This window comes from Sciurus carolinensis, chromosome X (genome assembly GCF_902686445.1).
Source record: "Sciurus carolinensis chromosome X, mSciCar1.2, whole genome shotgun sequence".
In the NCBI taxonomy this organism is placed as follows: domain Eukaryota; kingdom Metazoa; phylum Chordata; class Mammalia; order Rodentia; family Sciuridae; genus Sciurus; species Sciurus carolinensis.
The window spans coordinates 992,602-1,004,827 of record NC_062232.1 but is presented as its reverse complement, the minus strand read 5'-3'; the positions used below and the strand labels follow the sequence as shown (position 1 = coordinate 1,004,827).

General features: G+C 63.1%; 1 protein-coding gene across 2 annotated transcripts; it reads right to left on the bottom strand.

Moving 5' to 3' along the window:
* Positions 1–729: 729 nt before the first annotated feature.
* Akap17a (A-kinase anchoring protein 17A) lies at positions 730–8,075 on the bottom strand. 2 transcript variants are annotated; one of them, XM_047536428.1, is made up of 5 exons: positions 7,931–8,075; positions 6,012–6,789; positions 5,376–5,524; positions 2,820–3,060; positions 730–1,959 (listed from the first exon to the last, which is right to left on the bottom strand). In XM_047536428.1, exons 2-5 carry the CDS (start codon positions 6,771–6,773, stop codon positions 1,063–1,065), a joined length of 2,049 nt encoding a protein of 682 aa, XP_047392384.1. In that variant the 5' UTR covers positions 6,774–6,789; positions 7,931–8,075; the 3' UTR covers positions 730–1,062. The 2 variants fall into 2 exon arrangements, with proteins under 2 accessions (XP_047392384.1, XP_047392385.1); XM_047536429.1 differs by lacking the exon at positions 7,931–8,075 and adding an exon at positions 7,784–7,831.
* Between the last annotated feature and the right edge of the window lie 4,151 nt (positions 8,076–12,226).

Sequence of the window (12,226 nt, the reverse complement as noted above, 5' to 3'; positions counted from 1 at the left end):
AACCAAGCGCCCGAGCCCAGGGTCCCCGGAGCCACAAACCACCGCCAACCAGCAGCGCCAGGTGACACAGGGTGCTTCCCAAAACCCGCTCACTGGCTCAGCTGGCGATGCCTCCACAACCTGCGGCTCTGAGCTCTGCACCCGGCTGTCCGGGGAGGCGGCCCTGCTGTAGCGCCCAGGGGCAGGCGGTGAGCCAGGCTCACAGGAGACAGGAGTGGACAGAGGTGACCACGCCTGGGAGAACCAACCCACTCAGGCAAGAGCCCAGCTGGGGCTCCTGACCTATGCCCTCCAGAGACCCCTTGCCACAGTGGCCAGGGACCAGTCCCAGCACAGGACACAGGGCCAAAGCTCGAGTTCATTGGAAAAGGATTTTATTTCACCATAAAAAGGCAAACTGGATAAACACCATCTTTCCTAACGCAAACGGTACAGCTATTTTAAGTATTTCTGAGCTTCACTTTTCGAGAGGCAAACGATTATAAAATTTAACAAGTTTGCAGCCTTGAATTGTTGGGCACATTCCAAGTAAAAATAATTTAGCAAAACGACTTCTTAAAAAAACCACACACACTAACCTCGTCTAGAAACCAAAAGCTTTAACCAACCTTTTTACGCTTTACCCACTGAAGTTGTAAAAAGTGAATGTGTTGAAGTCAAGGAGCAGCGGGCCCCTCGGGGCCACGCCGGGCCGCTCCCGGGGACGGGCTGCAGGACCAGGCAGGCGCCGCCCGCGGAGGGTCCGGCGGCAGGAGGGGCGTCCGGGCAGGTTGCTCTGAGAGGCCGCGCCTGCCGATTTCCACGGGGGTCTGTGCGGCTTTCCTGATTCCGAGGACAGGCGACATTAAAGCTATCGGGTTGACAGTTTTGAAGGAACTAAAGCTCGTGGCGCGTGGGGCTGGCGTGGCCGGCTTGCGGGGAGGGACCTGGCGCCCGGCTCCGGCAGGCGCGGCTCCGGGGCATCCAGCTGTGGCGGAGGCGCGTGGCGCGCGGGGCGGGCGAGGCGGAGGGGCAGGAGCCGGCGGCGGGCGGCCTGGTCTTCCTGACGCCGCGGGCCCTTCATTACCTGTTCCAGGTGCTGCGGTGCCTGCTGGGGGACCGCGAGCGGGAGCGCTGACTGCGGCGGCGGTGGCGGCTGCGCTTCCTGCTGGCGCTGCCGCCGCGCTCGCGGCTCCGCTCCCTGCGGCCGCGCCTGTCTTTGCTGCGGGACCTGCGCGGGCTGGTGCTGCGCCGGGGGCTGCCGTCCTTGTACGAGCGCTTCTTGTGCGACCGCCGCTCCTTGCGCTGCGCGCGCGCGTCCTCGGAGCTGCCGGCGCGCCTGGCCCGGCTCGGCTCGCGCGCCCGGCGGTCCTCCGAGCTGCCCTCGCGGCTGGCCCGGCCGCGGCCCTTGCTGGGCTCCCGGTTGCACTTGTCCTGCTCGGAGCGGACCTCCTTCTTGGCCACGTGCTGGTCGCAGGCGGGGACACCCTTGGGCTGCTGGTTGTTGTCGGGGATGCAGGCGAGCACGCCGGGGCAGCGCTTCTCGGGCGAGCCGCCAGCCGAGCCCAGGCAGCGCGTGCTCGGGCCCTCCCTGCGCGGGGCCTCCTCGGGCGCGCTCCCGTTCACGCTCCGGGGCGCGCCGTCCGCCTCGGCGCGGGGCGGGGTCTCGCGGGCGGGGCCCGGCGGCTGGCCCACCGGCGGGTGCAGCGAGGTGGCGCCCGCGCAGCCGGACACGGTCTGCAGGATGTCCAGCACGGGCTGCAGCAGGTCCTCGTGCGGCCGCACGTCGTCTGCCTTGCGGCTCAGCAGGATGCTCAGCAGCCGCTCCCGCAGCTCGCGCTCCTTGCGCTGCAGGCCCAGCGCGCGCTCCTTCTCCTCCTCCACGCGCCGCAGCTCGGCCTCCTGCAGCCGCCGCCGCTCCTCCTGCTGCTGCAGCCGCCGCCGCTGCTCCTGCTGCTCGTGCTCCTGCAGCTTCGCGGCCTGCGGAGGAGAGGCGGAGGCTGGAGTGGAGGCCGTGGCCACGGCCTGGCCTCCACAGGTGAGGCCGCCTGTCCATCCCCCGGCTCCCTGGCCGCGAGTCCCCTGGGGCAAGCGGTGGGCTCCGCTCTGCGCAGGCGGGCCGGCCTGGCCGGCGCCCACCCAGTCGGCGTCCGGCCTGCTGTTAGGGCGCAAGCAGTGGCCGCGGCGCGGAGCCGAGGGCGGGCTGGCCGCCGCCGCCCGCGGGCGGGCTGGCCTGGGCCTGGCCTGGGTTAGTGTCTTCAATATTCACCATGAAATGGGAGCTGAGCCGCCCGCGTCTCAGCACTCTGGCCAGGCTCCTTCCGGACCTTAGCACAACTGTAATTAGACAACAGGTTACGGGGGCGCCCGCGGCGGGCTCCTGGGCGTGGCCCTCCTGTGGTAAGGACCGTGCTGAGGTCGCCCGGCCCGGCGCGGGCTCCGGGACTCGCGGGAGTCGCCCACAGGGCCGCCCGTGGCGGCTCCGGGCAGAGCAGGGCTCGCCGGCCCGGGTGCTGGCAGCACCCGTCGGATCCGGGCGGCCGAGGGACTCGGGCCTAGAGCGCGCGCCCTTCCTACAGCTGTGCTCGCCCCCGCGCCCCGCGGGCCGGAGCTCCGAGCGGCCGGCCGACGGGCGGGCGAGCCCAGGCCAGAGGGGGCTCAGAAGGGGCCTGGCAGCGCCTCTGGGGGGACGCGCCTCTGCCCGGCCACCCCGGGGCCAGCAGGCTGGCACCGCGTGGAAGCCGGCACCCCGGTTCACCGGCCGGCAGACGGGAAGGCTGCTCCCGCCGCCGCAGGCCGCGGCTGCCCACCCGCTCAGCCAGCGCCCGCCCGGCCTGTACCTTGGCCCTGCTCAGCAGCTCGGCCACCAGCCGGATGGACTGCAGGTTCCTCTGCGCCAGCAGCAGCTTGCGCTCCTCCAGCCGGATCTTCTCGTGCAGCTTCTTCTGCTCCTCCGCCTGCAGCTTCTCCAGCTTCTTCTGGCTGCGCCGGAGCTCACGGTCGCGCTGCTTCTGCTCGCGCCTGCGCAGCTTCTCCTCGCGCTTGCGCTCCCGCTCCAGCTCCTCCAGCTCCTTCTGCTTCCTGTGGGGGCGCAGGGGCGGCAGGGGCTGCAGGGGCTGCAGGGGGCCGCTGGGGCCACTGCGCGTCGGGGGCAGGCGGCGCTCGAGGGAGGGGATGGTGACCGACCGCGACCAGGCCGGGGAGCGGAGGGGCGAGAGGAGGACGCTGGGGCCCGTCCCTGCCGTCTGGCCAGGGCAGGCCACGCCCACACCGCGGGGAAAGCCAGCGGGCCTCTCGGACCCACCTGGGTCCCGACAGGACACGGACAGACTCGGACAGCAGGCTGCCGCGTCCCTGGCACAGGCTCTTAGAACCAAGAAGAGACAGACAGCCAGGGGGACGCCCGCACCCTCGGCAGGAAAGCTGTGCCCCGCACACACGCCTGCAGGGACAGTCCCAGGGCCCGGGCTTGGGCAAGGGCTGGGCAGCGCCAGGCCCTATCAGGAGCCAGAAGCAGGCGGGAGGCCACAGGAACACCCCAGGAGAATGAGCCCAGTGACAGGCGGACGAGACCGAAGACAGTGCCACAGCCGCCACGTGAGCCTGTGGCGGAGGCTCCAGAGAAGGCCAGGTCACCAAGACACAGGGAGGCTGACCACGCGCCTCGACCGCCCACAGGGCCCCGGGAGAGCCCGGTGAGGGCCGCCTCCTGGCTCCCTCCTGCTGGCGGGTATCCAGGCGATTCTGACCACTGCGTCCCCAGCACTGGCACGCAGGGGGCGTGAGCAGGGGGAACAGGCCCCCGCAGCCGAGCCCCGAGGACCACCGTCCAGCAGGACCCGGGGCAGCCTGCAGAGACCCCCTTCCAACCGCGCTGCAGGAGGCCCGCAGCCCGCAGGGCAGACAGGGGACAGGCTGGGAGCAGAGCATCCCCCAGTGCCGGGTGCGGGGTCCCACAAGCAGCCCCTGGAACTGCGAAACTGCGACTCTCAGAGCGACAGCGAGTGGGGCCAGCAGGACCCGCTCCTCCTAGGGGCTGGGCACCTGCAAAGGACCAGCAGAGCAGGAGGGACGCCGGCTCCCAGAGGCCAGAAGGAACCACAGGAGCTCATCGTCCTCCTCCCTGGGCCTTAGGCTTCCCTCCCACCAGCCGGGGGGACGGGACACACCCCAGGCAGGCAGGCGACAGGCCGCGACAGAGAACCCAGAGGCAGAGGTGCCACCAGCCCAGAGACGGGGGAGGACTGGGACGTGGCACAGAGGAGGACCCCAACTCCCTTCCGCCAGGAAGGGAGGCAAAGCGCCAGGGCCGAGGCCAGCAGGGAGCCCAGAGGCAGGAGGTCAGAGGGCCAAGGTTCCGCCAGGCCGGGCGCTGACACCCACTGGGCGTCAGAAGGTCCCAGTGCCACCCGAGCTCAGAGGCCCCGCGGACCCGCGCTGCTCGCAGAGTCCTCGAGCCTGGCCACGCGAGCCAGTGACAGCTCACATCCCTGCTGGCACCCGACAACCAAATGGACGCCGTCTCCAGCCAGGGAGAAGCCGGGAGGCTTGCTGGGCCTCCCTCAGGCGAGGGCGCAGGGGGCAGCCTGCTGCTCCGCACCTGGCCCCGCGCCCGCGGACCTCTGGACCCTCTACCCTGCGCGACCTGGCGCCGCCTGTCATTCAACGTAAAACCCAGGCACCTCTGGAGCCCAGCTCCGCACCGTGCGTGGCAGACCCGGGCCGTCGGCCCAAGGCGCCCCACCGCTTCCCACAGGCTCCAGGGTTCAAACGCACGTCTGGGAAGGCCGCATGGGGCCCCCGGGGTCAGGCAGGGTCCAAACCTGCTGCAGGGTTCAGCGCGGGGGCTCCAGGCCGCGCACGGCACAGCGCCGAGCAGCAGAGAGCGCACGGCACCCAGCGGCGGGAAAGAGCGCAGTCCGAGGCCGCCAGGGCCGAGCCCGCCGCCCGGCGCTGAAGCTCGCCCTGGGCAGACCCGCGGGACACGCCCGCTGCGGAGGAAAGGCCTCGCAGGACGCTGCTCGGAGCTGCTCGGAGCTGCACCGACGCCGCGGGCAGTGCTAGGCCGCAGGCGGCAAAGGGGCCTGCGGAGCCCGCCCTGACCTCAGAGGCCCAGAGCCTCCTGACCGACACTGGGGTCCCCTCCGCTTGTCGCGGGGCGCACCTCATCCCGCCGCCCTGCGTGAGCCCGGCCTCCACCAGCGGCAAGAGCGCCTGCGCAAAGCACTCCGTGCCGGGCAGGGTCCCCGGCCGGTCGCTCGGCACAGGTCCCCCGGGACCCTGGGGCGCTCGGGGAAGAGGCGCAAGTTTCCCGCTGCCCGGGCTCTCGCGAGGTTCACGGGCTCTCGCGAGGTTCACGCGCGCGCACGCGCACCCGCCGCGCCCGAGGGCCTCACCTCTCCTCGGCGCGCTGCCGCTCCTCCGCCTCCTTCTCGCGGCGCTTCTGCTCCTCCCGCTGCTGCTCCAGCTCCTGCAGCTTCTGCCGCTCCAGCTGCCGCTTCTTAATGGACGCGTCGCTCAGGTGTTTGGTGGAGTCGAAAGAGACCTGCGGGCAAGACCAGCGCGCCATGGCGTCTCCGCGGGCCGCCTGCCACCCGTGCACGCTCGCCAGCGGCCCTGAGGACCTGGCCACCGGGGCCTCGCGCCCTGCGGCGGTGCCCCTCCCCGGCCCAGAGGCCCAGGGGCCACCGAGTCCCGGAGCCCCAGCCTCGGCGGAGTCGCGCTTAAGGGAAACCCGCCAACTCGGACTCAGCACGGCCGACCCGCGGAACCCGAGCAGAGCGCTGCCCCTTCCGCGCCCCGCCCTCCCCGGCGCAGGCCCACGGGCGGGCCTCGGCCAGCGCGGTCCCCAGAGCCCTCGGCAGGGGCAGGGCAGACGGCGCAGCCCGGGACCCAGGCCGGAGCCCCGGTGGGAGGGACGCCTGAAGCGCTGGGCGGTCCAGGCCGCCGGTTGGTCCCCCGCAGTGGCCGCGACGCTGCGCCCCGCCCCGCCCCCGCGGGCGGGCCTGGGGCGGCAGAGGCCGCCGGCTCACCTTGATGTTGCAGGCCACGGCCTTGCCGTCCTCGCCCTTGTACATGAGCTTCATGCCGCGCAGCGCGCTCATGGCCTGGATGAAGCCCACGTACTCGCGGTACTGCACGTAGGCCTCGAAGTTCAAGTGTCCGCCGAAGCTGAAGGTGTGGAAGTTGCGGCCGGTCATCTCCTCGCGGTAGGGGTCCAGCATGGGGATGTCCACGTTGCGGATCTCCCCGAACTTCTCGAAGACCCGGACCAACACCTCCTCGCTGGGCTTCTCCGAGCCCGACTCCTTGTGCGCGAACCACTTGCAGGGCAGGCCCTCCAGGTGGATGGTGTCCGGCCTCTCCCCGGGCAGCGTCTCGTTCATGTCCTTGGCGTCTCGGAAGAAGGAGTCCCAGTCGTGGCGCGTGGGGAAGTCGATCTTGAACTCGGCGGCGCGCACCTTGAGGATGTCGGAGAAGCCGCTGAGCTTGATGGTCTTGCCGTCCAGGCAGGCCAGGAAGGAGCGCACCAGGCTCTTGTTCTCCACCTCGCCCTCGAAGCGGATGAAGTCCATGGTGCTCTTGGAGATGCGCAGCGTGGAGAACTGGTGGTGCTGCACCATGCCCTTGAGCCGCTCCATCACCTCCCAGTTGGAGATGGACTTGCCGGGCTGCTTCAGCTGCGGCAGCGCCACGCTGATGGTCATCTTGGTGATGGGCTTGAGGTACAGGCCGTAGGAGGGGCAGAGCTCCACGGCCTCAGACGTGTCGTGCACGATGGTAGCCGCGGCCATAGCCGGCACCCTGGGCCTGAAACAGAGCACGGGTCTGGTCAGGGCCGGCCGCGACTCGGCACCTCACCAGGACAGGAGGACGACTCTCTCCCGCCTGCACGGCCTCTGGGTGCCAAGAACGTCCGTCCTAAGCACTGACCCTAGGCTAACGGGGAAGCGCTCTTCAGGAAAAGCGAGGACAGGACGCCTCGCCCAGGGGCCGGCCCCAGCCCTGGACCCCCCCAGGCTGACCACAGCAGTCCTGCAGGCTTGGGCGTGGTAGGGACGGGCCAGCTAGGAGGGCCCAGAGGACACCCAGCGGAAGGAAAGGCCAGGGCGCGCCGGGCTCCCGACACCTGGGAAGAGGCGGCCCGGTGTTTGCTCTGATGAAACCGGAAGTCTGGGCCGAGGGAAATACCCGGAAGCCGGGATTCGAGTGGCCCAGGGCGGACAGGGCCTCTGCAGGACCCGGCCCGGGGCCGGCCTGGGCCTCCAGGGCCCCTTCCCCGCTCGGCCCATCGGCCGGCACCCCTGCAGGTGGCCATGCCTGACCCAGAGCAGCAGGACACCGGCCACCGCCGCCCCCCTTGGGAAGCTCCCTGCGCTGTCCCCAGCCTCAGGCCGAGGTGCGAGGGACCCGGCGCGGTGGACCCCCACCCGGGCCAGGCGGCGCGTAGCGAGGGTGGTCTGCGGAGAAGCGCAGGGAGCTGACCCAGGGCGCGGGCAGCCCGGCCCGGCCGCCCGGTGACCACCCCTGAGTCCTCCGCCCCCGGGCCCTGGGGTCCCCCGAGCGCTTCCCGCTGCGGCCCCGCGACCGCCGGACACCGCGGACCTCCGCATCCCCGGGGCCCTCGCCGGCCTGCGGCCCCGCAGCCGCGGACAGCGGTCCTCCCGGCCCCGGCAACGCCGTGCAGGCCCCGGAACCGCCCGCCCCCGCCCGGCGCCCCGACCCCTGCAGGCCGCTGCCCGCCGCCCGGCCCGGCCTGGCTCGCCCCCCGCCCGCAGGCCCCGCGCCGCCCGCGGCCACCGACCCGGCCCCGCTGCCGCCCCGCGCGGCCCGCGTCCCCGGCCGGCCCCGCCCCCGCCGCAGGCCCCGCCCCCGCCGCAGGCCCCGCCCCGCCGGCCCGCCCAGGGCGGCGGTTGGGGCGGCCGGCCGCGCGGGGACGGCGCTCGCTCACCGGCGCGGAGCTCCGCCTGCGTCCCGGCCCGCCGCCGCCGCCGCTGGCCTGCGCTCCCGCCGTCCCCCGACGCCCCGCGGGCAGGCGCGGCCTCCCCGCCCGGCGCCGCCACCGTCCGCCGGAGGCGCCCCTGACGCGACCCGCCGTCGCCGCCCGCCCCCTGTGACGCACTTCCGCTTCCGGAGCGGGACCCGCGGAAGCGGACGCGCGGCGGCCCCAGGCTGCGCCTCCGCGCCCGGCCCCGCCCCAGCGAGGCGGGACTTCCGGGGAGCAGGACGCTGCACTGCGCCTGCGCGCTCGCCCCGCCCCCTCGCGGCCAGCTGGGTGTACATGCGTGGTCCTGGTGCTGGGCCAGAGCGGGTGGGGGCGCTGCTTTCTGCGGGGTCCAGACACCAGTGCTGCAAGGCCTTGCGGTGGGCTCCCTAGCGCAACAGACTCCGTTATATATTTATCAGTTGTACAGGGAAACAGCATGGCTGTTCATGCTCTGTAATATTCTAACACTGCATGTACATCCCAGGTAGCAGACTCTGCAGCATATGAAAGTCCACGATAGGTACATGTTGATGACATGTGATACATGCAATAGATTCCATGTCAGACACGCTACAGGGAAATGAAATACCATCACTGTTGATGCTCTGTAATATTCTAACACTGCATGTACATCCCAGGTAGCAGACTCTGCAGCATATGAAAGTCCACGATAGGTACATGTTGATGACATGTGATACATGCAATAGATTCCATGTCAGACACGCTACAGGGAAATGAAATACCATGACTCTTCATGCTCTGTAATATTCTAACACTGCATGTACATCCCAGGTAGCAGACTCTGCAGCATATGAAAGTCCACGATAGGTACATGCTAATGACATGTGATACATGCAATAGATTCCATGCCAGAGACGCTACAGGGAAATGAAATACCATCACTGTTCATGCTCTGTAATATTCTAACACTGCATGTACATCCCAGGTAGCAGACCTCTGCCGCATATGAAAGTCCACGACAGATACATGTTAATGGCATGTGATACATGCAATAGATTCCATGTCAGACACGCTACAGGGAAATGAAATACCATGACTCTTCATGCTCTGTAATATTCTAACACTGCATGTACATCCCAGGTAGCAGACTCTGCAGCATATGAAAGTCCACGATAGGTACATGCTAATGACATGTGATACATGCAATAGATTCCATGCCAGAGACGCTACAGGGAAATGAAATACCATCACTGTTCATGCTCTGTAATATTCTAACACTGCATGTACATCCCAGGTAGCAGACTCTGCCACATATGAAAGTCCACGATAGGTACATGTTGATGACATGTGATACAATGGAATAGACTCCATGTCAGACACGCTACAGGGAAATGAAATACCATGACTCTTCATGCTCTGTAATATTCTAACACTGCATGTACATCCCAGGTAGCAGACTCTGCAGCATATGAAAGTCCACGACAGATACATGTTAATGGCATGTGATACAATGGAATAGACTCCATGTCAGACACGCTACAGGGAAATGAAATACCATCACTGTTGATGCTCTGTAATATTCTAACACTGCATGTACATCCCAGGTAGCAGACTCTGCAGCATATGAAAGTCCACGATAGGTACATGTTGATGACATGTGATACATGCAATAGATTCCATGTCAGACACGCTACAGGGAAATGAAATACCATGACTCTTCATGCTCTGTAATATTCTAACACACTGCACATGAATTCCAGGTGACAGGCTTCTACAATACGATAAAGCTCCATGATATATAAGCGTTAATGCTGTATAACATACTAACACGGGGTTTATGAGTTCCGTGTCATGGCACGCTACAGCATAAAATTTCACCACACACTCATCAAGGATGATAAAACTACAGATAACAACGTGCTGTATATAAATTCCACAAAATATGATCGTATAGTGTAATCGAATTCCATGACACGTTTAGAAAGGATCTATCGTAGTGACACGTATGCATGACGTCCATGTGATAAAATTCTACGCTATAATAAAATACCATAACTTTATGATGTGTGACATGCTCACAGAGTACATATAAATTCCATGTAATCGACTTCTGCAGATAATAAAACTCCATCACATAATCGTTACTGATACATGCTACTAACGTAGGATGTATAAATTCCACGTAATAAAATCGCATGTTCATGGTCTGCAAGACACGTGACACATAAATTCCATTTACTAGAATTCTATAGTGCAATAAATTCCATAACATAATTTTAGGTGATCATACACTAACACGGTATATATAAATTGCACGTAGTAGAATTCCACAATATAGTAACACTTCATGATATAATTGTGCATTATGCGTGATCTTCTACCCTAGCACACATAAGTTCCATGCAACAGAGTTCTTTGGTGTGATAAAGTTCCTTAATATAATCCTTAGCAATATGTAGCATCCTCACATCCTAGGTATAAATTCCATATCATGGAATTCTATAGCATAAAATTCCATAATATAATTAAGAATGAGCTCTCATATTTTGAGGCTGTGAGCATAAGTTCTATGTCATAGAATCCTGTGGTATATTAAAACTCCATGATGTATTGTCAGCAATATGTGAGATAATAACAAGGCATACATAAATTCTGTGCAATATAAGGTAACGAATAGTGTCGTAAAACACTATTTATGTAATAGACTGCATAACATAATTATTAATGAACTATCCTGTGGGGACACGATATTTCTGAACAGCAGGTCATAGAATTCTGTGCTGTAAGACAGCTCCATAACATAAGTGTTAATGATACACGGTAGCGTGGTGCATGTAAATTCTATGTGATGCAATGCTACACTGTAATAAAATTCTGCAACATCATCACAAATGATCTCTCCTATACTGACTCAGTGCATGTAAATTCAGTGCATATAAATTCCTTGGGCAACCATTTACCAGCAAATGCCAGTATTGTATTCTTCTTCAAAGTTGAGTAATATTCCATCATTTATATGGCATTTGCTGGTAAATGGGTGGAGCTGGAGAATATCATGCTAAGTGAAATAAGCCAATCCCCCAAAACCAAAGGCCCCAAAGTTTTCTCTGATACACAGATGCTAATTCACAATTATGGGGAGATAGGGAAGAATAGAGGTACTTAGATTAGGTAGAGGGAGTGAAGGGAGGGAAGGGTGTGGGGCAGGAAGGACAGTAGAGTGAACAGACGTGATGATTCATGTGCATGTGTGACTGCATGACCATGTGATCCTGCAACATGGACAGTCAGAAAGATGAGAGATGACACTCCATTTATGTCTGATCTGTCAAAATGCATCCGTGCCTTCTGCTGTCAGGAGCAATTCATTAGAACAAATAAAATAAAAATAAGCTCCGTGACGTGGTGGCTAATGATATCGAAGGACCTGACACAGCTTACAGAAAGTCCCTGGGGTCATTCCGAGACTCGGTAGTGGAATTGGGTGATATGATAAATCACTTAGGCGCCCGGTTCAATGTGTATAAGGTGAATTTCTCCTTTGCTCGTGTCTTACCCCAGGGGACTTTAAGCGATTGGATCGCAGGATGCGAGGCTCCGACCATATGCCAGCTTCTACGCAAGCCATGACCCCACATCCGTCACAAGAGCCCCAGCGACGTCACTGGACCCTAGCCACCTGCTCAGAGGTCTTCCTGAAGGTCCTGGGGACTAAGGCTGGACTCTCATCCTCCGCCACCCAGCCCTGAGGCCAAAGCCCGGGCCTCCTTCGGGGAGAGGAGGGCGGGTGGGCGGCCCCCATGTCAGCGGTGCTGAATCTTTGCTACCCGTGCATCACATGGCACCTCTCCCGACTCCCCGTCCTCACGCGCAGACCTGATCCTGTCTACCTAGCAACAGAGGAGGCAGAGGCCTCCGCTAAATTTAGAAACCGCTTTTCCACTCAGCTCTGGGAAGCCTTTTGCAAAGCAAATTCACAGGTGAGAGGCGCGGACACACCAGCAGGTCCTTAGAGGTCATCAGGAGCATCGGGAGACTTGCGAGGGAAAACCCAGTCCCCTGGCGTCTGCCGCCCTGACCCTCGGTAGGCTTCCTTCTGGGGCACGTACCTAGCTCATGGAAGTCCCTCGGGTTGTCTGTGCAAGGGGAACCTGAGTACGGTGGGATATTACGACGTGCGGGGGACTTTGCAGGTCTGACGAAGGTCACCTCCAGCTAGTGAAATGGGTGTTCGCTCTGGGTGGGCCTGGCCTAATCAGGTGAGCACCCCGACTCAGGTCCAGAACTCAGCATTAAAGA